Here is a 27,984-nt window from a genome sequence, read left to right on the forward strand (position 1 = left end):
AACTCTCTGATGTATGTTATATATTATATATTATATGTTATACGTTACACGTTACTTGTGATGTGCTAACCATACACTGTGGAGAGCTTGCGATAACGATAACGTCGCCGGCTGTCGTCGCACAACTTTCAAGGAGTTGAAACATAAGCAATATCAGTGTTACAAAAAAACTAAAAACAAAAAAGGATATTGCGAAAAAGATAAATTACTGCAAGTTGAAAAAAAATTTTATTAATATCAACGAGAAACATTTTTCTCATCACAAATTTTTTCGATCCTAGGATAGGATATTACTTTTTTCATCAATATTGCACGACTCATAGTGCAAAGCATTGGCGAATGCGGTGCGATCGACAAATTTTTTATCGCCTCAATTCTGCGAATATTTTCAGTGGTTCAGTTTTCTCGTAAATTAATTTTCTAACACGGCTTACTATGCTCATATGTATATGCAAATAAATTAAAGATAAATTTGTTTGGTTGAAACAGGTTTCGGATGCTTAATTACTAATGAATACTTCGAACATTCCATCTCCGGCTTAAGTGTGAAAATTAACAGTGAAATTTACAATGTTTAGGAATTCTTAACAAATTGATTATTTTATTTAAAATTAATCAAGAAACGCTTCTTAAAGAAATAAAAACAAATATTGATGAATTTTTTTTTAAATAGTAAAATTAATTAGTCATAAATTTCGGCATCTCAGGCTATATATAGGAATTTTTGGCTTGACATAACTTGAAATACACAAATCAGGCTTAATATGGTCAAATATGTCGGTACATAATTTTTCGGCCAACGATAGTTTTAAAAAATTTCGATGGATGTCGCATGATCGCTAAATTTTCTCATTACCAGAGAGTTAATCTGTAGATACAAAGTACGAATAAAAATTTCAATTTACTCTTCTTACGATCTTCTCTAGAATTAAAAAATTTCTTACTTTTTGTTTTTCTTAATTTTTCAAACATTGATCATTTTTTTTGTCTATGAATACTTTTTCACCCCAACAAACAGGTCATTGACTCTCAACTTGAACAGTACTCTGTTCTCAATAAATTGATAGTCTCTAAATTGAAAAGACAGTCGCAGCAACGACAAACTCAGTACTCAGTCTCTTTTATTTTGGTTTCATCAGTTACAACTTGGGGGAACTTCTGATGGCATCAATAGCCGGCGGCGGTGTCAATACTGTTGCAATTAAAACTATAGATCAACCAATACATCTGAGTTTGCTCTTGAGAAACCCGCTCGGATTATTGACACAGACTAACACCCAACTGTAATATAAACTCGTCGACTACTACTTCCGCATGATGTTATTCAACCCTCAGCTATTATTATAGTACATAATATATATTATACATAATAATATTTCGAGTAGCTCAAATTTAGTTCCTGTGAAATGAATGCATGTAGGTCATGAGAATATTGTTGAAACGTCGTTATTTATAATTGTTATAGATGGAAATTTCTAACAGCTTTACTCGGCACACATTTGTTGTTATTAATATCGAATTTCAGTATTCAAAAGCTTTGGCATTTACGACTTTAATCCATTACCCTTTCACATGACAATTATAAATTATCGGAAAGTCCTCAAATTTCTCACTAAGAACTTTAAATTGTCGCTATTGTATCCATTTACCGACCTTACATCAGACTACTTGACTCAAGAGCAATATTATCTTGAGAACTTTACTCTTGCGTCAATAAAAAAAATAATATGAATAAATAAATAAGAAAAAACCGGAAGTCTCCTATTTAATTCATATCGATGTTTAACTTCATTTCTTATTACATCAGATCTAAATCTAAAAAGTTAAGCTACTAAAGAAAAATGTGCTCCTATATTGACAAAGGACATTACGAAAATTGTCCTCTTTTCTTCTCTTCCATAAACTCGACTTTGCAATACCAGATGTCAGGCACTTTACTTTTAATTGCAAATCCAAGCGTTTCTTTCTATCTCTCTCTCTTTCTTTCTCTTCAGCTTAAACTTTTTGATATTCATAAAATGTAAAATAAATTTTCCGGATCTGTCTTTTCTCCTGGTGCGAAATTCATTTATGTTAAAACAAAAGTTGAATAATTAAATATAGATACTATTAAATTTAGTCGTTAACCTAGATTTAAATCAATTTTATATAATTGACAATTTACGTTAATTATTTTCTGCTGGATATGGATAAAATAATTAATTGGATTCCAAAAAATATTATTGCCAATCAATAATTCAATTGTGAGTTAAATTAGGCCGTGCGTGAAATAAAATAATCAGGTTAATTTTGTCGACAGTTAAAAATTTTATTATTATTAATACTGTTTAATTATTAAGTTCAAAATCATGAAAAAATTATGTTAGCTTACATTTGAATAGTTAATAATTGTAATTATGAAATGTAGCAAAATTGGATGGAAAAAAAACCGTCAAAATTGCAATTTTCTGCAAAAAATAAATATCTACTCTCTGAATTTACGAGAGAATATTATGCAGATGGTGCTCGCATTAAGACAACCTCAAATCTCTGAGATAGAGAGTAAGAAAAAAACAGCAAAAAAAATTACTATGGAGAAAAAATTAATTGAGAAATTCCGAGATTGCGTTGTCTATCCAACGACGCGGATGACTAATTACCATTTCTTCAATATTTCTTACGATCTGTTTCTATAAATAATTTCCCAATGACATGCAAATAAAAACGTAATTTCCACTGATTTCCCTAAAGCTCCATAAATCGTATTTCTTCGAGAAATTCTGTATCATATACTATGTCCTCGAGAGTTTTTTTTTGCCTGTCAATAAGAAACAAATAAATGATATTTTTGATATGACTATAAAAATGATCGTGACATATGTGAAATTAGAAATATGTCGATTGCATTAGTCACTTATTTCCTTGGTGACATTTTTTATAATATTTCGCGATACTATAATGCATTTGTGACATCTCATTTTTTTCTGTACATAGGTCAAAACTTTAGTTTAAATTTTTTTTGTCATATAAAATTCACAATGTAACCTTAAATTATAAATGTCTTATACATTAAGCATCTAGCTCTACAAATGATGGAATTTTCAAAGTATTGAACTCATTATTCATACACAATAAAAATTTTTGCATGTATTATTATTAAAATTTTGACGCAATGACACAAAATCTTTTACAGTGTATATTTTATCAACAGTTTCTGAATAGTTCAGTAAATTTCCAAATTTTTTAGTAATAAAAAAATTTATTCATTATTTTAATAATGGGAAATTGGTTATTGGTAGTCTGTCAACGGAAAGAATAATATCGTTTGTTTAGTATTCTGTGTTGAAATAGCGTACAATGTTTGCCCATATTGCGGTTGCACGTTTAACAATATAAAGGAGGAAATGTTGCCGTGGTGCGAGTGCTAGTAATAGGGTAGAATCATAAATCATATTGGGCTTGCTACACTATCTTTCTTGGATTCTATACTTTATATATATATATATATATATATATACATAATACATTTATATATTTATCTATGAGCGTTACATATAAAAGCATAATATGAAACAGAATTTACAATTAATAATCTGTAATGGATTCTTTATTGTTTTAACAAAATTTGTTTATTAAAATAATTTTATAAACTTTTATACTGATTTTTCCTATTAGTGAAACAGCTTTTGAGAAAAACAACTTCGATTAATTATTAAAATGTACACTATAAACTCTAATTATTTAGCAATTCAATTGATAATTGTAAAAACTATTATTTTTGTAATTATATTTTCCAAAACACGTTTTTAAAAAATATTTAACTTAAAAATTTATAAATTAAAAAAAAAAAAAATTTATTTCTGCGTAAAAAAAAAATTTCTAAAACTTATAAATTTTCATTTTTTTTTTTTTTTTTTTTTTTTTTTTAAAATAAAATGATTTTAAAAAAAGTTTCAGAAGCATTTCATATATTGTCGACACAAAAATCAACATTTTTTTGTTATATCCAATCAATTATTTTCAATATAAAATGTTTACAACCAAAATTGAACCAATCTTACTCTAACAATCAATCATTTTTAATTAAATTAATATGAACGTAAATTTTAACGAAAATTTAACCATCACGCTCGAGCTGCCAAAATGATGAAAGCTCACCAAAATGAATTAAACAACGAACAATGAAGCTTTTAACGTCAATAATAAATAATAAAAGTATTATTCATTTAGCCAGGTATTGTGTAAATTCATCTTGTACAAAACTAAAACAAAAATACGGTAAAAGCGTGCTGTGCTGCAACAGACGTCTCATTTATCAGATAAATTCATGCTTCAAACTGCTGCACCTACATACTATTAAAAAATAACAATGATATACCCTTATTTACACTAAAGAAAGCGAAAACGAAGTTATCCCGAGGATAAAAATAAATAGTAAGTATAAAAAGGGAAAATGTAATATGTTAAGTGAGGGTGAATTATATTATTATCTTTATCCTTATATTTGTTATTAGTTGATGTTGATACTCATTCTTACAGCATACTTATTCTTATTGTAGATTATACGTTGTACATAGACTGCTGCTTTTAAGTATATACTTAGTACATAGACAGTATCCAGTATCAGCATAAATATGAGTATGATACGTACGGATGTGTTTCAATGGAGTATAAATATTTTTCAGACTCGTCTCGTAAGTAAAGACGGTGAGCTGGTTCTTAAGATATGTTTTATGCGACAACATTTCCCTTGACAGGGTTGCTGAGAAACACCCTCCGTGACGAGAAGCTCATACATCAGAATGTCTTAGACACTAGCTCTTCCTATTCTCTTTTCCTTACGAGCTGTCTCCATTAATCGCAAGTATACCATCCGGCAACTGTCAGACACCAACATGCTCAACCATTTCGACTCTTTTTTTTTCCGACTGTTTTATCTTAGTTTGCAAATTTTATTTCTTCTTCAGACAAAAGTCACTTTTTTTGCATTATATCAATTTTTGATCTGTTTTATTAGCGCTATACAGCGTACAGCTGCTGTCAAATTTAATCTATTAAAGTTTTTTGGGGTGCAATTTGCATTAAAATAATTCACTGCTTATGTGAAATTTTTTTTTGCAGAGAATTTATTACTTAGAATCGATGAATTTTATGGAAGGATGCTGTTAAGTTTATAATAATGGAAAGCTTTTATGGAAGGTGTGAATTATTTATGTCTTGGGGGGAAATTTATCTCTTATTCGATACTTGCTCGCTGGGAATTTTAATGGAAGAAAAATTGTTTCAATAAATCATTTGGATAATTTTGAATTTTTGTAAAGCTTTGGAATATTGAACTGAAGAAATTATTTACAAGAAAATTGATTTTTGTATTTTAACAATCTATTTCCTTGATTTAGAAACTCTTGGATTGAAATTTTGTACTAGCGGTCGATAACTCTGACAAATTTATTCTAAAGTATACTATCCTCGGTCGATAACATCGGATTTTTTTAACCAGAAACAATTTTTGACTGAAAATAATTCAGTTTTTTTTTTTTTTTTTTTTTTTTTAATTATATATTTTATTATTTCTAATTATGAAATATTGAACCTGTCCCAATAATATTTATAAAATTTATTTCAAACATGCCTAAGGTATGATAAAATTAAATAATCAAAGTTTTGTTATAATTTTTACACTCACATAATAATCAAAAAGAAAAAAAATAATGTTTTTAAAGACATATAAAAACTCATGACACATTTTTAATGAAAACATATCATTGAAATAGCTTAAAAACTGTCTAGTTTACTTTAAAGTGAAGCTTGATACTTCTTATAAATTTAACGATGGAAGTTATTCATAAATTTACTATAGAACATGATCACTCGAATGAAATTTTATCCCCGAAAAGAAGATACGTACACGGATTAAGGTGAATAAATATAAGAATTTTATTAACTAAAAACAACTTGTCTTCATGTATAGTACCTAGATATACTATTACTATCACTATTACGTTGGTTATAACGGTCTAGGTATACAAAACGTATATTCAATTACATTACGTACCATCTTTTCTCTCTTTTGTTCTGCTCATTTTGCAAGTTATTCTAAAGGACTTGAATAGAATTCATATAAAGTACATCCATTCCACATACACACCCACACATGCAATATTCACTAGAGCTATCTTCTAAATACACGATCATCCCTCGCTCTTGTGCGGCAAATTATTTCTGATTTTAATTAAATACTTCAGTACTACAAACAATTTGATATCAATTATCCAATTTTCTTAATTATTTTGTAAACTTTTCATGTTAATTCTGATAATAACAAAAATGGGATGAAATAAAATTTAAAATGTAAGAAATATAATTTGGTAATTCTCTTTTTCTATTTCTTAATTTGTAATTTGTAATAGAGCAGTCATGTAATAATTTATTTTTTCAATTTATACTTATAGTGTACAGTAAATAATATTAAAAATCTTTTTTATGTAAAAATAGCAATAAATCAATTGAAAAAAAAAAAAGTAATTGATAAGCTCAGCGGTTCTGCTTTGTTTTAACATTGTGCTTTTTGAATTAAATAATTTAAAACAAAACTTCGTATGCTTGAAATATTTTTATTGACACACAAAAAAGTACACAAAATAACGGCTGTAATAGAATTTAGTAGCAAAAAAGGTTTGATTTTTTTGGCACACCCTAATATATGCACGAATTAATTCAGCGAGTAAAAATAATGAATTGAAATTTATTACATGCATCTAAAATTTATGACTTTCATTTATATATATTTTTTTGGATGACGTTATGTGTACTTGTTCATGTATTAAATAATCATAAAGTGAAAATTTGATCATGTATATTTACTGATATATAAATATGTATGAATATGATGCTCGGATGAGATAATACATAAGTTATTTATTCATATGATACATGTGTTGTAGGACAGATAAAACAACTAAAAAATGAAAAAGGTATCAACAAAAAAAAAATAAATAATAACTATAAATAAATAAAAACATTGAATTGTTCAGCACAACACTTCCTGTTATTTTTCACCGAGTAATTTTTCCTCGTTTTCCGGGCAGTTTGCCTCGCGCTCACGGAAATGCACTAAATTACGGTCAACCAAAATAAATAATTGTCTTTCATCTTTTTCGCTATTTTATATTTTATTATTGTATATTTTTAGTTTTGTCTTATTATCATTTTTTTGAGCCTCTAAATCTTCTTTATATGTCACTTCTTTATTGCACCAATTCTAGTAATAAACTTCTTCAATGGAGAAATATCTTTCTGGACTGAAGATTTACTTATTTTAGCCTAGGAAAAAATTAGTTTGCTTGAAATAATTTGACTAAGAAAAATAATTGTTAGAACTGCAAACACTAAAAATATGATTAATTTTTACAAACAAGGTTGAGATAAATTGTTTGAAGTGTTTATTAGTAATTAACACGATAAAGTTAAATTTATACGTAAAAGTCTTAACTATTTAACAGAAAAAATTTTTACTGTGTACGTTGTCCCACCAAAATTTTTTTTTTTGGTGCTTCTTTGGATTAAAATTAATACTCACTACGTTGAAAAAAAAAACTCTAGATTCAACTTGTATACAGTGTATTATTTGTTCACTCCATTAGTCCAAATGGTGGTACTAAAAATAAACTTCTGCATTCTTAATGTGTTTTATTAAAAATTGATAAAATAAAGATCTATAATCATGAAAAATAAACGCGCAGTTAAATTTCCTTTTTGTCACGCAAATCGTCAGTATGGAATAAAATGGATTAGTCGCACAAGAGCTGGCAAACATCGCACCGAAGAACATGCCAGATGTAAATAAATTAAAGTACTCGTTTTAATCAAAAGAGGTTTTAGAAACAAAAAAAAAATAATTCAATTATACAAATGAACGATTTTCAATGCTTGGCCACCACTCTCAATATTTTAGTTAACTGGGTGACTATTTGACGCGATATATGTATTCTGGTAGATACAGATCTACAGATATAACAATTAATTCATTAGTGCGTACTATACACCCGATTTATGTCAGTACTCTCGAGTATTTCGAATTGACAAGTGTAGTTTATTCGCTAAGTATCATAAACACTATATCACCCAAAATGTAATTTTACTCAAGAGCTGAATAAAGTAACAAGTTGAGTCGAGAGTGTCTGTAATTTTGTCGCCGTTGTTCTACTTAATCACCTAAGAATCGGATATCCCGTAATTTTCACACTCTTCAAGTATTTCGGGGTATGCTGTAGCTTGGTAGATTATTTTCTGTGCTAATGAGCTAGAAACGTGAAATACAGTAACAATAATTGCATTCACCGTACAAGAGTATTTTTTTTTTCGAAAATTTTTTAAGCTCGTAATTTAGTGCACTGATTTGACATAGTTAATTTCTTCTGGTAATTTTTTATTTTTTCATTTGTATTGAAAATATCCAATACCGTATAATAAAATTGCGCTTGGAAGAACTGTGTCAATATTTGATAATCAATATTGAAAAATTCAGGACTAAATTTGTTATTTAGATTAGTTTACTCTCATTAAGTCCGACAATATTCATATTTGTTCACTTTTTTTTTTATTAGCTTTGCACCAGAAAGCTATCCTGAAATTCTAAAGGGTGGTAGAAGTTTTGTTGACTTTTGATAACAGATGAGAGATAACTACAAAGTACACCTCAAATAAGTTAATAGTGAACATTAATATAATTTGGAAGAAGTATTGGTTTGTGAGTTCTGCTTATTTCACTTGCTCTGCCGACATTTTTTAAAATTAGTCAATACTATATGTTAATTATTTTTTAGAAATATGTTTATTTATAAATGTTGGCTTATCAAACGAAAAAAAAGGCTTTTGATACATTTTTGATCAAAAGAATAAAAAAATTGTGATTAAAAAAAAATTTTTTTTTGGGAAAATTTTGAAAAGTGATCAATTGGTCGTACAATTTAAAAAGTTTAATTTTCAAAAAATTCAACCAATTTTGATTCAAAACTTTAAAACGACTGACTTTGATTACAAAAGCATTGAAACCTTTGTCAAAAATCCAAAAATAAATGAATTATCCAATCGGATAAATTTATTACATTGTTTATTTTGACAATATAAAAAATTTTACTCCATACTAACTATCAAAATATAGACAATAAAAAAGTTAAAATCCACAGAATCTATACACAGTCAATTGGATCGAGGCCATTTCCAGATTCCAAAACAGCCGATCGCATGAGCTTAACATCTTCAATAACTTTCACATAGTCATCAGCAACAATTTTACTAATTCTATTCAAAAATCCTTGAATAAATGCTGACCTGGTATCATACGCACTAACATTCATCTGCTTTATGAAATTTATCGGATTGAAAATCCCGCCATACCAATTCCACATGTTGAGAAAAGCATTTTTGACGTCGGGTGAAAGCTTCTGCCGATCAAGTCCTAAGTCAAAAACCTTGTCAATATCAACCTGATCAGTCAAAGCTTCTGTTAAAATCTCCTCGGAAGATTCCATCCAGTGACCATCGCAAGTTATCTTCCCGAGCTGCGATTCCACTGAAATCAAAAGCGTGGCATTTCTCTTAACAATGTCATGATTTCTCAGCCGAATGAAGACAGCTTTGAGCATAGCACCCTTGGTAGGATACCTGCCTAAATCAAAGTCATCGCCCAGCATTTGCATTATGTTAGGCTTCATCAACAAATCTTGTGCCAAGTTTAAACTCGTTATTTCGTAGACCGTTTTGGCCGTGTAAATATTCAGCAGGTCTGCAAATCTCACCGGAACATGATAAACAGAGTGCAAAATAAAGACAACTTCATTGAACAAAAGGTCGTTCGCTATGACGTCTCGGTGCGTTAGGTAAGCACGACATAAATCACTAATCAGTTGCCGATTTGTCGTGTAATTGTTCCAAAAAATCGCCCAATGACTTGAAACATTATAGCCGTCGATCAGCTTCTGCAGTGAAAAACTCACAACACTTTTGAATTTATCAATCGAGTTGTTTCGTACATGATCATCCAATTTGAACACTGATGCATCAAAAGCGTGATTTTGATTGTCATGGTCGTTTATCAACCTGCAATATATCTTTATCACCTCAAAATAAATTAAACTCCTCGCGCGTACTTTGTTGACGTTAATCATCTTCTTAAACAAAACTGTCAACAATTGGCGAACTGATCCTGGATAATTTACAGCCTTAGAAATAACTCTCCTAGAAGCACTTTGCGTTATGTTGATGAACACCTCTTCAATCAAGTGACCTATTTCATCATTCGCATCAATGAACTCACTCAAAAATGTACTGGCCTGAGCTATCAGAGGTTTCAAGACAAAATTATAGGCTGGCTGATCAATATTTTGGAACCAATTCATCGGAGGCATTGCTGGTTCCAGGCAATTACTGGTTAGATTTTCCACATCATTGAAACGGAACGACGGAGTCGTCAATTCATTGTAACGATTGCAAACTTGGTTAATAGGCAATCTAGGTTTGATCAGCTCATTTTTAATTCTATATAATTGCCGTTTGCTTATGTTGTCCAATTTTGTTTTGTTTCCTTTTTCATCATCGTAGCTTTGATAGTCACTAGCATCTCCATTTTCTTTTTGAGAGCGATTTTTTTGGGAGCGAACTTTCTTTCTATCATTATCCTGTGAACGATTACTATCATTTTCACCTTCTTGAGAGCTATCTTTCTTTCCATCATTATCTTGTTGACGATTACTATCATCATCTTTTTGAGAGGTATCATTCTTTCCATTATCATCCTTTTGACGATTATTATCGTCTTTACTTTCTTGGGAGTTATCTTTCTTTCCATCATCCTTTTGATGATTACTGGCACCTTGATTGCTTTTTTGGCAGCGAGAACAATCTTTAGAATGCGCGGCACTAGAATTCGAGAGTTCATTAATGATACCACTGATCAAACCAATGATATCTTTATTAATTGGCACCCTCAATTGCAACCGTCTTAGAAACCCGATCACCAACTTCACCGGCGTATTGAAATAATATCTTACGAAACCTTTCATAGCATAAAAAGGGTTGATAGTCCTGTCATCGAACAACTTTTTCAACAAATCTACACAGCTTTCATTCTGCACATTCTCCCGCATCACCTTGAATACTAAATTAATGTTAAGTTCTTCTTTGCCAAAAAACGGCTCCATCACTTTTGTCATGTAGGATCTGTGAGTTCTTTGCAATTTACCGTGCAAACCAGCGGCTATGTCACTTAACAGTGGGTCTACGTCATTGTTGTTCGCCAGTGATCGGAACATGTTATCAATTAAAACTTGCGGATTCCGCATATGTGCTGATCCAATCAATTCTGGTGACCAATTTTTAATTTTGTTGTCTCTCAGGACGTCGATCAGGAACCTCAGGTCCTCAATTTGGCCAGGTGTAAGGTCAACGAACTTCATATTTGCTGTCAATGCTGCCAAGACTGGTTGAGTTAAAAGAATCTTTCCATTTTTGATCAGATGAAAGAGTGCCGAAAATTCCCGACCAAATGACCTGTTGACTTCGTAGTCTTTCTCAGCAGCCTTGTAAACTATCTTCGATTGTAAAAGGAGCATCGTTTGGTAGCCTATGTCTGTGAACATGTCTATCTCATGGTACTTTATCTTCGTGCCATTTTTGTTGTAGGCAAAAATATTGTTATTGGTCCTATCACCACTGGTCTTCATCTTGTACATTGTTCTCGCCAGTACTTCCAGTTCGCTTTTGCAGAACGGCTGCATCACCTCTTGCAGATTCTTGAACAACGCTACCAATTGGGTTCCCTTATCTAGCTTGGACATGCTATTTAGTTTTGGTAGAAAATCCATTGTGCGAATGTGATTCTTGCGTAATTCATCATATATGACGAACAAACTAGTATCGATATCCTCGCTGAACTTCTCTTTCAACTGGTGCAATAGGTAGCTTACGAAGGATAGGATGTTATTTCTCAGGGTCACTGCAGCCCATGCTCGGACTATCAACGAACCTGCTCGGTTCTTCAGCGTTTTGTAGTTCGAATCGCAGGTAGTGATGTTCAAGTCCAAATACTGACATGTTGATAACTTTAGATCTGGAATTTGTTGGTCTGATCCGTAGTATGTGTACCCGCTGTGGCCCAAATTGTGATCATTTTGCAGGCCAACGTACGTTGTCATGAATGTGGATTTCTCTGATGTAACCTTTAAATATTATTTAAGCGAAACTTTAATAATATTATTTTTGTAATTATTGGTAAAATTATTTAGAAACTTACAGAATTCCACATAAAAATTAAATATAAAAAAATTAACATTGCTGATGTTGTTTAACTTTGAGAAATATTGTTCTACTGAATCACGGAAAATAGCTATGTAAGAAAAATATAAATGACATTAATTAATTTATGTGATTTTAACGGTCATTTAAACTGACATAATTTCTAATTAATGTCATTCAGGTGTTTGATTTAATCTATTGATAGCTAAGAATTCATAGTTGGAAAGATTATTTTACAATTTTTAAAAGGATCATGTTTAATTATAATTCTTGAGTAGTGTATATTTAAAGTTTTCCAGTTTTACTGAAAATAAATATATTTATAATCTCAATTTATGATACTAAAATTTTAAATCACCAAATTAATATCTAGTGCTTTGTCACTAAATAAAAAGAAAAATAGTTTCCAATTTCAAGAATTTCAAGTTTCAAATTAAATTAACACTAGTGAAATTTTAATTGAGAAAAACGAATGATACTTCTGAAACAGTACGACTTCATATTTTTATACTAACTTTCAAAAATTATTCTGAACAACTATGGCGGTTAATTACCAAAAATTTCAAACTAAAACTGCCGTATGACTGACTATGATCTTCTTGTCGGTGCTCTGATAAGTGTAGAGGTTTTTTTAATAGAGTAGGAGTCTCGAGCCTTATCATAACTATTTATCAAATTCGTTCAAGAGACCCTAGATGACACTACGTTGTGTTTCCTGAGTTCTGTGCTCCTGTACTTACCTTTATTGTGTTTTACCTAGCGATAATACAGATATTACATTGAACACAAATATTTTGATATGTAATACTTTAAGAAAATTAAATTGATTAAAAAAATGATATTTATTAAACGTTTAAATAGAGAAATAACGATATAAGTATTGAATTAAAGATTTAGCAAAAACTACAATCAATTTTTTGTTTAAAAAAAAATCAATTTATGTTCTCATTTTAAATGTAGTTCTGGTACTATTATATTAAAAAAATAATCTTTAACTTCTTTAGGAACTAAAATATATAATATTCTAATCAAATAATCGAACATTAAAAATTTTCTAGTTACACAATTATGTGGATAAGACAGATGGAAGAGGAAGGTTTTATCACTTAAAATGTCAAAGTTTCAGTTTATAAATAAGCTAATACAATTTTGTAGGAATAAAAATCTATGGTGCAACGTTATCATAATTATTCTTATCGAATAGATATACACCACTTCAGATAGTCCGAAGGTATATTACAAATATTCTTATCTTTTATGTACACTTTTTTTTATTATTGATTATACATTTTATAATATTTGAATACAAAAATAGAAAGTTTTTAACGAAAACACTTTCAAAAACATGATTTTTACGCAGTAACTGTAAAAATAGATGTTTATAATATTCTAAGACTCGAAAATAATTTCAAAGTCGTAAATATGCTTTTCCTCGTACACAAGACTAGCTGCTATTAGTCACTAAAAACTGAACATATGTTGATATTGAAAAAGGGAATAGCGTTCACACAATCTCAACAATTTTTAAAACGTAGAACGCTATCAATGTATTGGTCTAGTTGTGTTTTTAAAATTTTATGTTATAATTGAATATTACATCCAATAAATAAATAACTATGTATATATTATCAAGAGTAAATAAAAGTATAACATGAAAATTTTTGATTGAAACCTATCATTATTACATAAAGCTATTGTTTATTAGATAGGAAAAACTTAACATTTTTTTTATGTCGAGAAAATATGAGACGGTTTAAAGTTGAAAAAAAAAAAAAAAATTTTTTTTTATTAATTTTTTTAAATAAAAAATAAAAATGTTTAAATTTTCAGAAAAAAAAATTGTTCAAAAGAGATTTTTGTTCTTAAGAATATACAAACTGCTCGGCGAGTTGACTATAAGGCTTCATTACATTTTAATTATTACAAAACTCATTATAACTTATTAATTATCGCAATATCATTAAAATCAGGTAATTCGTACGAGAAATATATCAAAACACTAAAATTTAATAAAAACTGTCTTACAAAAATTTTCAATTGTTACAAAAAAAAAATCCTATAAATGTTATATAATTGTATAAAATATATATCTATATATATATATATATATAAATAATCTCTTTGATAACTTTGATATGAAAATAAAATTGAATCAGTTTTTTGAAAACCAAAACTCATTGACTGTAATTACAGATAACTTTTCAAAATTTCCAAATCTCTATTATCCAAATAATAGAACAAATTTCTCACAACAGTGTTGGGTAAAACATAACAAGCATCATAAACAAACTCTTCAACTCCGTCAATCAAATTTTTCCTCTCAACGCCTTTCCAAAATCTACTGCACAAAATCCCCGCATACAGCGGAAACTGCTTAACCGACTGTTCCTCAAGAACTTCAGGTTTAACCACACCATATTTCGCATACAAAGCCAATTGATGAATATTCTTCCTTAACAGATAGTAAAATTTAACACTACTATCCCCAACCCTAGTGTTTTTCATAATTTCAATTTCTTTTGCACACTCATTCCTAAAAATCGGATCACTTGCGACAGCTTTATCATATTTTTCACTGACAGCTAATTGAGCAACATCCAATTTAATAGCGTGTTTTTCAATCAGCTTTTTAATAGAATCCCGTCCTACATATTTAGATAAATCAACGTCATCGATATCAGCGCCAGCGTTCAGAAGATCATTAATAACGTCATCGTGGCATGTCATGGAAATAGCTAATCCCAAAGCCGCAGTATCATTATCTTCCTTTAGATTCACATTAGCATGCCTCTTTGTCAATAATTTAACAATCCCCGATTTATTAAAAATAACACTGATTTGTAATGCCGTCAAGTCGCAATAGTCCCACAAACCCGTACCATTATTATAATTACACAAGTAATTTATCTCTGCCCCGTAATCCAGCAGCCGTTCAATTGTTTCCGGATTTCCACCGTGAACTGCGCAGTGAAGATACGATCCATAATCCTTAGACCGATAATTAACGTCCACATTTTCGTTCAAATACGCCTCAACAATTTTTTTGCTGTTGTATTTCAGGGCAATGCACATCAATGAAGGCTCCAGCTCTATCAATTTCTTCTTACTCACCTCAGAACTTGCCAAAATTGTGTACGCTTCAAAATTGTCAAGCTGAACGGCATATTCAAGTGCCGTCAAATTGTCGCTTATGTCACCCTGTAAATTCATATCCGCACCGTTCTTTAGTAACAGTTGTATGATCTCCAAATTCCCTTTTTTTATCGCTAAATGAAGGGGAGTTCCATAAATTTTGACGTTAATGTTAGGGTTTGCTTTTTTCTGCAGAAGATAGTCTACTATTTCTTCGCCAGATTGGTCCACTGCTGTGTGAAGAAATGTCCAGTTTTCTATTGTCGAATTGTAGTTGAATCTCAGGTCGGGCCATACATTGTGCGCTTCGATGTAAAATTTGATCATTTCGTTTCTTATGTTACTGAGTTCCAATTTTTTCTCACTCATTTTTAGTCAAAACAAAATGGTTCGTCCACTTGCGTAAAATGGAGCTTCGAAAAATTAAGTAGTGCGCAGACTCGATGCGCGGTTATTATGCACGCATAATAACTTGCTGAAGAATGCGGAAAAGTGATAAATGATGAGACAATTCTTAAAAAATTTTACGGTGAATTTTATGAATTAAAAAAAAAAATAATTACCTTTTTATTATGGTTGCAGGTGAAATTATCTGGCAAAATTGAAATCAATTCAATTATATTTTAATTAATGATAACTTATTCAAATAAAAGTGTGTCACATGAATTATGCTTTAATCGTATGTCAACGAAGTTATTATTAAAGTTTTCGATTATTTTAGTAGTAAAGAGAAGCACTTACTTTTCAGTAATCCGATTATTTTTAAAGCAATTAATTGAGCTTTAATTATTAATTAAAAGCAAGCTAATTTATAAAATAACGAATACAATTACGTGGAGTGACGCAAGTTTAGTGGCGGTCGAGAGCAAACTGAACTCGGGTATCGTCGTCTGTTTTTCGGAACAATGTGGCCAGAACGTGTTCTTTTCTTACCCTCACTTTGTAGGACACTCTCATCTGACTACATTGAAAGCGGTACAAAGTGGGGGTAAAAAAATCGCACGATCTGGCCACACTGCTTCGGAAAGATATAACACGTGTTTATAGTCGTTCAATAACCTGGCGGGGAATACGAACTCACTGGAGAGAAAGTGAGACGGCTAAAAAAAGCGAGAAAACACCGCGTGACCTTCGTATCAGGCCTGGTATGTCTGATGTTTCATGAATCGAATGACATTTCTGAGCGTCGGAATAAATTAACTCGGGAATGGTCGATCTTGAACGAAGATTTTTAAATTGAGTAATATTATGATGTGACATAGAAAGGGACCAATTGTTAAATCATTTAGTGGAGGTTAAATTAATTTTTATTTAATTCAAGAGTTATTTATTCGAGTTAAAAATAGTATGTGCTTAACATGAGGAATAAATGTTGATCTATAATTAATTTCGAATATATTTTATGAAATAGAATTTTCTATTAAAGTTATGCTGAAAAAAAAAAAAAATATATTCGTGAAATTTTACTTATATAAATGAATTTTAGAAACCTACATACGGAAAATAACGAATGTTACTTTTTATTAATTTAAATAGTAGTTACGAGTCAATTACTCGTTCGTGGTAATTTCTACTATTTTAAATAGGTATATTTTTTATTTTATGAATAAATTTCCGATTTCAATATTTGAATGATAAAATTTATTTATTTGTTATTGAAATTTCAATATTACCATTTTAAATTAATATTTTTTAACAGACTTTGAATTTTATTATTCCAAGGATAAATTAAATTATCTGTTATTTAAATTTAAAATTATATTAAAAAAATTTTTTTTTATAGTTCAAGGATGTAAAAAAATTTCATTGAATTGGACAAAATCCATGAAATTTTTTTTATTAAAAGATACATAAATTGAATTACCACGAAAGTTTCAAGTTAATTCACTCTATCGTTTTTCAATACTCTAAAATTATCAATACTCTAAAAATTTCATTTAATTCAATAAAACTTGATTGATTTTTAATCTTTATAGTGATATGTTTAATTAAAAAATTATTAATAAGTTATAAATTAAAAAATATAATAAGATAAAAATTTCGGAAATATATAAGTATTATATTTATATTAAATATATAAATATAAGTAACTTAATGATCATAAATTATAAAAATGATGATCTCTCAAAAATTGTAAACATAATTTATTAACCAAAATAAATAAATTAACAATTATTTATCAAACACATGCTTATCATTTCTTCCATCAACCAAAATTTCAGGTAAAAGTATCGAAATATCACGCTTTATTTCCGAGTTTAATTCCGGGTTCGCCGCTATGTATTCCAGGACCCCACGAACAAAGCTCCCCTTCGTCTGATAATTTTTCACCAAAAAGTCATCCTTCAAATCCAGCAGTTGGGGTTTCATATACAAATGCTCAACCAGGTCATTATAAGCCTTTTGCTTCTCCCTAGACATTTTATAGTACGGCAAATACTGTTCCATCATTTCCCCAATATGCAAATTACTATCATCATGTTCCGTAAGCATGTCACCAGTAAATTTTTGGCTCCAAATCCACCCGACTTGTCTCGCGCCCTCTCTATCAACCATTATTTTGTCCCTGTAGAACAGCAAAGCCGCTCTAGTCTGAGCGTTTACTTTCACCCCATCATCATGATTCTTTAATGAACGCTCAATAATTTCGTCCAGAAACCGAGCTTTTGTAGCGTGCAAAGGGGGCGAGGGAATACTCAGTTCCTCCAGCAAATTGCTACGTGACAAATAATTCCTTACAGCAGTCCACAGCTTCTCTTGCTGCGGATCTGCTGGACTGGGCAAAGCCCCCATCAGTCCAACTAGATCAACAGCCCAGTTGCTGTATTTCTCCCGACTTTCCCCTAGAATGACATCTCGCGGTATCCTGATGCTAAAAGCCGGCTGCTGAATGGCCTTCCAGTGCATTTGGATGGCTCTCAAAAGCGGAGGTTGCATCCTTACTTCCTCAACGCTCATCAGCTGAAACAAAGTCCAAACAAACAAAGCGCCTCTGCTGGGAAAACGCGAAAGATCAATATCATGCCCAATTAAGGCCGTCACTTTCCCCAACTCAAAAACATCCAAAAGCGGCTTCAATTCTTCAGAATACCTGCTCGTTTCTTCGAAGTGAGGCAGCAAGCTCTGAAAAGGGTCCGAAACTTGTTCAACCGGAAGCAACCAGAACGCAGGATTCAGCAAAGGCACAGTGATAGTCCCCTCATCCTCATAATCTGGCATATCTCGCCCAAGAATGCTCACCGACAGATCCTTGGTGCTGACAGTCGACCAAACAATCTTACCATTGAAGTTCTTCGAGCGAATGAGCAGCGGCAGGAACAAGTACGGCGCTATAATTTCAAGAGAAGCCAATACATTTCTGATGTTCTCCATCAACTTGGTGTCCTCTGCGACTTGTTCAACCTGCTGAGCAGTCCTCATCAAGGCCACTAAAGCAGCCATTCTGGTGGAGTACTTGTTGGCCCAAAATTTCCCCAAAAGAACTTCAGCGTAGTTATCGCCAAAAATGTTGATCAGCGGCTGAATGATCATTTGTCGAAGATGCTGGACACACTGTCCTGAAACATGCTCTAGGAGATCTTTCCCAGGCTGCTCGTCAAGGTCAACCATTGAAGGGAATACCAGGGTGTCAGGATCCCCTGTCAATCCGTTTGACCGCGTAAACACAGTCGGCAAAATTTTAACCGTTCCTACATTAGTGGTAATTACAATACACTCATTCGGCTGAACCGCGGGTGGCAATGTTGATATGTTCTTTGATAATGAGGCGATTGGCGGCAAAGCCGGTAATTTTGTGGCGAACGGTTGGTTAACTGATGAAATCATTGAATTTAACGGTTTAATTGGAACTCTCCATTTTGAATTCCTGAGTCCTAATCTAGCTAATGACTTGCCGATTGACAATCCCAGTCTGCCTAATGATCGTCGAGCTAATAATCCACTTGACAAATCACTGCGGGGCTGTGCGATTTTGGAAATTAGTTTTCTTTTAAAGTATCTTTTAGCTGGCTTGAACATTTTTTTTAGTTCTTTTACCACGGGGCCTACACGCTTCGTTAGTTTCTTCAGTTTTGTTCCTCTAGTTGGTTTAGGAATTTCCTCTTTTTCCTCCCATCGCTCTTCCTCGGCGTCGTCAGAAGTCTCCAACGCCCGTCTAGATGGCTTCACCAACGCCAATTTCCCTTCCAACTCGTCTTCATCTTCAAACGAATCATATTCTGTAAATGAATTCCTAACATCATTGATCAACTTGTCAATCTTGACTGGCAGGTGAGGAAACAAGTGCTTCTCTTCGGATATTTCTTTCAGTTTTGTCAGCATCTCCAAAGTGATACACTCTAAATGAGTCTTGTTGGTATTGATAACAGACTGCATAACCATTGGCTCAATGCGGTCCCAAGTCTTAAGGTCATTCATCAAATCCGTCAAAACGGATTCTATTGTTTGCGATATCGTCGAATTGGCAATCGGATTATCAATAACGTCAACAATCATCCAAAATGATATATTAGATTTGAACTTGTGATAATAGTGGGCATTGCGTTGATAAAACAAATATGAGAGTAGTATTGATATAATTCGTGATATTTTTTTGTCAACAACTTCCGTGGATGACCGCATTTGCAATCGCGCCAAAAATCCTAGCATTAAATCATAAGGATTATTATATCTGTATCGATTAATACCTACAAAAATATCTTGGTCCAAATTAGACCCCAAATATTTCTGTAATTTATCTCTCATATCTATAATGCGATTACTGCAGTCACAAGTTATTGTTGATTCGAATAATAAATTAACATTCAATCCATTTTCTGTAATACGATATGAATTTTCACTTTCATGATTTATCAATCCACGACCACCAGTTATCAAGTGATCGCGAATGTACAGTAGCGCTTTTTTCAATTTATAAGGAACATCCTTATCGGCGGTTATTTTATCGACTGTGCTTATCACCAGTCGGTAAGGGTCGTAGGCGATTACTTTCGTGAAGTAAGTCGGCCATTTGCTGATTGTGTTCTGCCATATTTCACGAGAAACAAATGCGATGTATTCATCAAAAATGGGATCTGCGTCTTCGTTGGGCAAATCCCGCAAAATGTTTCCGAATAATTCTTGCGTAAATGGTATCATTTTGGAGGTCAACCCGTAAAATAATTCTACGTAAACGGGGCCCATAATTTCTCCAGTAATCTCATACTTAGCCAACTCATTTCTCGGCTCTTTCATCATCTTCGTTACCAATTCTTCCGATATATCGTGGTTCTCCTTGTTCGCTACCGAATCGATCATTTGTTTAGGTATTCCGGCGATCAAATTGAACTTATTATGGTCAACGTGATTTTGTATGGCCCTGTTGCGTTTGTGTTTGAGCAGATCGATCCAGAATTCGACCGAAGACTTCATAAAAAAAACAACCTCGTTCTTGATAGTCTTGAAAAACATCAAAAGTTGGTCCAGTATCGCTTTGTTGTTGCCCTCGCGGATTAGCTTCACTGATTCGTACATATACACACTTTTGCGCTTTATCGCATTGCAGATTAAGTCGAGTGACGTGTACTCTTCGATTGATAAAGTTCCGGGAGGCAGTTGCAGCATGAACCCCATTACAAAAATCACATTATCGCGTATTATGTCCGCTGCGTGCAGCTTTTCTAATGTAATTTTCAGCGGCCTGCTGTGGATGCTGTCGAGCTTTAACTTGTCGCGCTCGGCTTGGAAAAAATTTCCTGTTTTTATGAACACGTTTTTGTTAGTGTTTATGTTTATGTTCCTGTTACTGTTTCTGCGTGCTGAGTGACCGAAAGGCGCACTGACTGCGTTCATTTCCGCTGAATAGTATCCTCTGTAGTCGTTGTAACCCTACGTGAAGGTAATAAGCAAACATCTGAGTATGACAATTAGATTTTTGTTTTAGGTGTTACTTACTAGCTCTCTTTTTAGTCTTGATAAAGCCTCGCTGTTGTTTCTCTAAAAAAAAAAGCAAATTGTTAAATAATTTATGCCAAAATCATTTTTAAAAAATTGAAATTAATTTTTTATTTATTTTAATTAATTTTCATCAAATTTTAAACTTTAAAATTTATTTATTTTTGTTTTTTTAACGATTAATAGTTTTTGAGAATAAATTTTTAAGTTTTTGAAAAATTTATTTTCTCTGTGAATTTTCACGTTTCAAAACTAACCAGGAGCTCATTTAAAATTACTATAAAAAATATTTGAAAAAAAGAAAAATAACAAATTATATTATTCTGCATTCATATACATTTTCAGTGTTTTTTCTGGCAAAATAATTATTAGATGACCGTCGAAATGGCGCACTAACAGCATTGCGATCATCAAACTGATGTCCTTTGTAATCTTCGTAACCCTACAAATATATAATAATTAAATCAAGTCAATAAAATGCAATTATACCTTGAATCTAAAGTACTTACTAGTTCTCTTTTTAACCTTGTCAAAGCCTCGCTGTTGTTTCTCTGAAAAGAAATAATTTTATTTTATATTTAAAAAAAATTACAAAAAATAACAATTCACGGATTAGAAGAAAGAAAAAAAAATAATTAAGCAAATAACAGCAATAACATAAAAATAATCATAACCCACCGAACAAGCAAGATGGATAATTTCAATAAAAATAAAAAAAATAAAAAAAGTGCTTAAATAAAATCTGTGGGGCAGCATTGAAAAATAGTAACATGACTCGAGTGAAAAAAACTGAAACAAGAGTTTTAAAATTTTTCATCTTTATATCCAGCATGTAATCAACATTACGATTTACTACATCAATATAACTATTACGACCGTTGCAAATAGTTTATGCGTGATGTTATCATAGGTTGATAATTTGATTTCTTTCTTTACTTTACTATATCGATTACAAGTGATATATATGTTTTTATTTTTCACGATTTGATTTAACGGATAACATCGTGTTTACTTTTTAATGCTCAATAAATTTATCTTTTGTTTTGAACTTTTTTTAACCATTAATTGTCACTAAGTAATAATCGAGTTATTTAATTTTATGGGATAGTTAAAAGTATTAAGTTTTTTATTTTATTTTATTTTAAAAACCGAGTGAAATTCCAAAAACAAATGTCATTATCTCAATGATTTATTATTTATTAAAAATGTTGAATTTTTTGTTTTTCATTTTTTTATCTTATATATTTTTCATGTTTTTTTTTTATATTTGATTCATTAAATATTTATAATAATATTCTTTACAAAATATTTATAAAAGTTATAAATTTTCAATATTTCAGGCATGAAATAAGTCATTTAATTATAATCATGTCTTTTATTGATCAATGATCACTAAATATTCTCCATAAGCTTAAAGATTGTTACTTTACATGTACACTAATAAAAAATTGATTTTTTAGAATTTTTCTATCTTCAATAAAAAAAAATTTTATAACCAAAATAAAATTCAAATTTAAACCAAAAAAAAAAATTGAATAGTTAAAAATTTTTTCTTTTATTCGATAAAATGAAACTATTTGAAATGTTTTTCATGTTTCCAAATTTTTTTTTCACTCAAATTAATTTTTTTTATAATCAAATTTTCTCAAACAGTATACTGATAAAAAAACAAAATTTTTTTTAATTGAAAAACTAACTTTAAAAAAATTTTTCAGTTAATTGCAGACAAATAATTCTTTAAAAATTGATTTTTAGCTTCAAGATTTATTGTATTGAATCAAGTTAATTTTTGTTATATTTGATAATAAAATAAATCCTAAATATAATAACATTTTTAGTAAATAATCCAACAATTGTCTGTAACAGGGTACGGAAGTATCGCCCCAAGATCGATGTGGGGTAAAATAGCAACAATGGGGTATGCTGCATTAGGAATTCCTTTAACATTGGTCTACCTATCAAGTGCAGGTGGGTTGTTATCTCGTTGCGCTCGAGGTGTTTTCACACGAGCTTTGTGCTGCTGTCTCTGCTCAAATTGCGGTTACTGCTGTTACGATGAAAGACGGATGCAGGTGAGCTGAAGAAATAATCCATTTCTTTCCAATAGTCAATTTACTTTTCAACAATTATTTTTTATTTTATATTAAAGTTATATTTAGCATTTAATGATTATCAGTTATGACTTGACTTTTCCTCTATAAAATAATAACGAAGGAATTATTGTTAACGAGAGTCGTGGTCTGTTTGAAGGAAAAGGAACGAAGAATGAGGAAGAAGCGACAGCAAGAAGAAATGAATCAGCAGCAACAACAACAATTGGCTCTCCAAGAACCCTTTTATGTGCGAGCTAATGCCTCGAATTATCCGAGTTCTGTGGAAATAAAAGCCAGTCCAAAGGATGAAGTGTCAAGTCTCGGCTCCGGCGACAGACCTAATGTTACTATTTTCGCTCCAATCAGCATTTGTCTTGGAGCAATGCTTTGTTATATTGTCGCCGGGGCTTTCACTCTGTACAAATTGGAGGGCTGGAGTTTTTTAGGTAAATAAACTTTGTTAATACTTCGTCAACTTTATGACCAGGCTTATTAGAGTAAGGCAGTTACTTTGTTTTGATAGTTTAAATCTGATGAATTTATATTAAAGTTTCCACAATTAGCTTTCATTTACTTTTAAACATTTTTTATTGTTATTTTTACATTTAATAATCATAAGAAAATTTCATAAATTTACGAATTTTATTAGTTTTAGCGCTATTTTTTTAAACAAGAAAAAATTTTCGGTAAAATTATACTCTGGTGAAAAAAAATTAATTTGACCTAAGAAAAAAATTTTGAACCAAGTAAAAATAATTAGATCAAGAATTTTTGTCTTCAATGAAGTTAAATTTTTTATGACTATAAATTTAAATGCCATAAAGTGCTTCAATATAGTAAAATACTTCTGAAGAAGTTATTTGTTAATTAAAAAAATTAAAATACACTTTAAAGTAAATTTAAAAATTTCAAGAGCTGAATATTCCGAAGCAATATTAAAATTTGTCCATTTTTTTTTCAGTCAAATAATTTTTTTTAATCAATAAAATAAAATTTTTTACAGATGCAAGTTACTTCTGCTTTATGAGCTTGAGTACAATAGGATTCGGCGACATGGTACCTGGCCAGTATCTCCGACACAATATAAACGATTCAAAAAACTTAACCTTATGGTTTTGCTCCTGCTACATAATGTCTGGAATGGCATTGACGGCAATGTGCTTCAACATACTTCACGATGAAATAGTCCATCGGTTAACTCACCAAAACGAGAAAAATGAATCTGTTAAGCCGAGTTCAAGCATCGACGAGTTAGCGACAGATCCGTTCGCCCTCACGTCGTGACAATTTCCGTCAAGTAATTTTAACAACAATAGGAACACCACTGATGAATCGTTGTGCAATGAGCAGCCAGCCAGTATTTTCGCCCAAGAAAATGAAATGAATATTTTAAGAGACTCGTATAACCAAGTCGACGTTACTAGAGACTGCAAACCTATCATTAAACTCGAGGACCATATTGTTGGATCCGCTGTCTATACCCTCCCCGAGGTCGATGAAGAAGCCGAAGAAAATACCGAAATGTAAAATTTTCATTTTTAATTTTCAAAAAAATTCTGTTGCACTCATGGAGGATTTCTCGATTTTTTTTTTTTTTTTCATTATAAATAATTCTAAAGTCTGAAATTTATCTTAAAAATTAAGCACCTCCAGCTTAAAAAAAAAAAATTAAACATTTTATAATTAAAAACTAAATAATTATTAACTCTAATATTAATCAAACATTTATACACGTATTGTCAGTAGCTAGGTGTGATTAACATTTTTTAATACTTCACTAAGTACTTCGGCTAATAAAAATATTAATTAGGTAAAAAAAAAAAATTTTTTAATTGATTATATAGAGCATGGAATTTAATGTTGTCATTTAAAAACTGCCGGATTGTAATAAAAATAAATAATTAATTAAATCGAAAAATCTTGTGCTCAAGAACAATAACTAACATTATTAAATATTAATAAATAAATTATACCCTAAGAATGTTGCGTTTAGAAGGACTATCTTTAAATAATTAAAACTAAATAATTATTTGTATAAAATAATTGTAGTTGTAGAGAAAAAAAAGTCCATTACATAATAGGAGGACCTTCGCATGATTTTTTTTCGTTTTATTATTTTATGTTTCAATGATTGTTATTATATATATTATACTAAGAAAGTTAATTGTGCAGAGGTCATCCTAATAGAAATTTATAATTACCATTAAATGTAATGTATTTTATTTTTAAATGGGTTGAATAATGGATTAAGGACATTAATAATTTTTGTTGTTTTTTTTTTTATTATTTATGATAGTATTGAAATTTTTAAACGAATTTTTGATACCAGTTCAATATTTTTAACTGGAATGAAAAGGGTTCGATTTCCGGCGCCGGTAAAAAATATTAAAAATTTAATATTATCTCATCTCAATTGTAAACAATTTTTTTTTTTTTTTTTTTTTTTTTTTTTTTATTAAAGTCCTTAATCTAAAAAAATACGAACCGAAATAATTACTTAAAAATTTTATTTTTAACATATCATAAAGTAAGAGAAAAATAAAAATTGAGGATAATTAAAGAAATAAATTACCGTTGTCGAGCTAAAATAAACGAATCTTCATTACTGTTTAAATCATCATTGGAAGAAAATGAAAGAATCACGAGCAGAATATCTGAACGAGTAGAAACATTTATATATCTAGCTTGCACTTCATTAAAGCTCCATAAGAAATTCCCAGAGCTCTCATCATTTCTCCAAGGATGTTGATTTATTTTCTTTATCTTTCTCTTAGTCTGGAATCCTCTCACTCAATTCAACTACTTTCTCTCTATCTCGACACTCTATCCCAGGTAATCTCACTCTGTACTATCCTACACTCCCGTCTTTCTTCTTCGTCATTTTGTTTTACACTTTTGTTCTATTTTCGTTCTTTTCCTTACCCAAGTTCTCCTGGGAAATATCATGGAATTGTGCTACTGGGACATTACCAGTTGAAACTTTAGTCGAACGATCGCGGATAAAAAAAAAAAAAAAAAAAAACGCAAAGGTAACTCCAATACCATGGGATTTACTTTTTTCTACAATCAAACCAATCACGGACTATACATTTTTTTTCTATTCATTTATATTACTTTTATACGTAGGGTAATATATTTATTGACCGATGTAATCAATTTTATTTCATGCAGATTAATGGAACACAAATTTTTGATATTTTTCATACTATCATTTATTTATTTATTTATTTAAAGATGAGCTTGCAGCGACAGAGCCCCGAAATATTATAACGAAGCGTCTTAAAAAAATTAATTTTTTTTAATGTAAAATTAAAAAATTTCCCGATTCTGTATACGTGAAAAAAATTGTAGGAAAAATTATATTAGTCACATCGTAATCCAGAACAAAACTTTTAATACGGTCACTTTGATAATTTAACATTTGAAAATTTAAGATTTAACAAAATAAAAATTCGGAAATTTACTTTTATAAACATTTTTACGATGTAACATCTTAAATTTTAAAATGAAAAAATATCTATGTAACCACATTGAAAATTTGGTCCTCAATTACAAAGTAACAATTATAATTTTTCCAACAAATTTTTTTTTCGTGTATTAAAATTTATTACCTTGTAATTTATCATTTTTTAAATGTAAAATTTACATTTCTCTTCTAGCAAAATTGAAATTTTGAGATTTAAAATTTTTATAGTGTAAAAATTACAATTCTAAAAAATTTAATTCAATAATTGTGTATTGACAAAAGTAAGACTGTAAATTTAACACATTTTTTTGTAATTTTGACAGGACATTTTTCCGCCTAGAAAAAAAAATTTTTATTTACAGTAAAATCATAAAAAACAAAAATATTTATAATTATTTTCTTTCCGCTCTATTAATTTTTATTAAATTTTTTTTTTAACAACTATTCTTATTTTTAGCCAAAAATAATATTTTTTCCAAAAAATTTCGAGACGGTAATTAAAAAAACGTTTTACTTTAATCTAAATTATAATTACGGAACTATTGAAATAAAATTAATTTAAAATAAGTAAATGATTATATTACATAGCGGATCATTTTAAATTGACTGATTGTTCGTAGTAAAATATAAAATATCAACAAAAGATAAATTATTAAATTATTAGGCATGCAATGCGTAACATAAACGTTATTGTACACGGTTAATTTTATGATCATACAAAATACGCTCACTGTAAAAGTGTTTTTATTAAAACTATTATTAATACAAGTATGTTGTATTTGATTTGAAATTACACTGTCGAAATGATATTTATTAAAAAAGTACTGAATTATTTGTGTAAAAAGCAACAAGTAAGATTAATTCATAAAATAATTATTAATATTATAAATTGTACTATTGCGTAAATAAAAAAAAATTTGTACAGTAAAGTCAATAATTTAATAGATCATAATAATCAACAATCTTTATATATAGTCCATGTAAATAATTGTCTGATAAATTATTAGACTGAAAATATAAATATATATTGAAAGAAGAATATGTTCTAATGAGAAACTACCAATTAATTAATTAAAATTAAATATTACA

General features: G+C 30.1%; 3 protein-coding genes across 3 annotated transcripts in view; 1 reads left to right on the forward strand and 2 right to left on the reverse strand.

Moving 5' to 3' along the window:
• LOC141536184 (TWiK family of potassium channels protein 7) overlaps positions 1-25,286 on the forward strand; it is a 169,687-nt gene extending 144,401 nt beyond the window's left edge. The window contains exons 6-8 of the mRNA XM_074256519.1: positions 23,203-23,408; positions 23,587-23,875; positions 24,433-25,286. Of these exons, the coding sequence (XP_074112620.1) occupies positions 23,203-23,408; positions 23,587-23,875; positions 24,433-24,713 (776 nt within the window). The 3' untranslated portion in view covers positions 24,714-25,286. The remainder of the gene's footprint in view (positions 1-23,202; positions 23,409-23,586; positions 23,876-24,432) is intronic.
• On the reverse strand, positions 12,976-16,923 carry LOC141536185 (transient receptor potential cation channel subfamily A member 1-like). Its single transcript, XM_074256520.1, has 2 exons — positions 15,969-16,923; positions 12,976-15,880 (listed from the first exon to the last, which is right to left on the reverse strand). Exon 2 carries the CDS (start codon positions 15,772-15,774, stop codon positions 14,461-14,463), a length of 1,314 nt encoding a protein of 437 aa, XP_074112621.1. The 5' UTR covers positions 15,775-15,880; positions 15,969-16,923; the 3' UTR covers positions 12,976-14,460.
• On the reverse strand, positions 17,538-21,344 carry LOC141535854 (uncharacterized). Its single transcript, XM_074256013.1, has one exon. It carries the CDS (start codon positions 21,232-21,234, stop codon positions 17,578-17,580), a length of 3,657 nt encoding a protein of 1,218 aa, XP_074112114.1. The 5' UTR covers positions 21,235-21,344; the 3' UTR covers positions 17,538-17,577.
• Positions 25,287-27,984: the final 2,698 nt, after the last annotated feature.

The sequence above is a fragment of the Cotesia typhae genome, unplaced genomic scaffold (assembly GCF_013202065.1).
Source record: "Cotesia typhae breed Kobodo isofemale line unplaced genomic scaffold, CoteBio_Ctyphae scaffold_152, whole genome shotgun sequence".
In the NCBI taxonomy this organism is placed as follows: domain Eukaryota; kingdom Metazoa; phylum Arthropoda; class Insecta; order Hymenoptera; family Braconidae; genus Cotesia; species Cotesia typhae.

What these genes read in the sequence shown, in the direction of transcription:
- LOC141536185 (XM_074256520.1), bottom strand. Translation starts at nt 15,774, where the DNA reads ATGAGTGAGAAAAAATTGGAACTCAGTAACATAAGAAACGAAATGATC.
- LOC141535854 (XM_074256013.1), bottom strand. Translation starts at nt 21,234, where the DNA reads ATGAACGCAGTCAGTGCGCCTTTCGGTCACTCAGCACGCAGAAACAGT.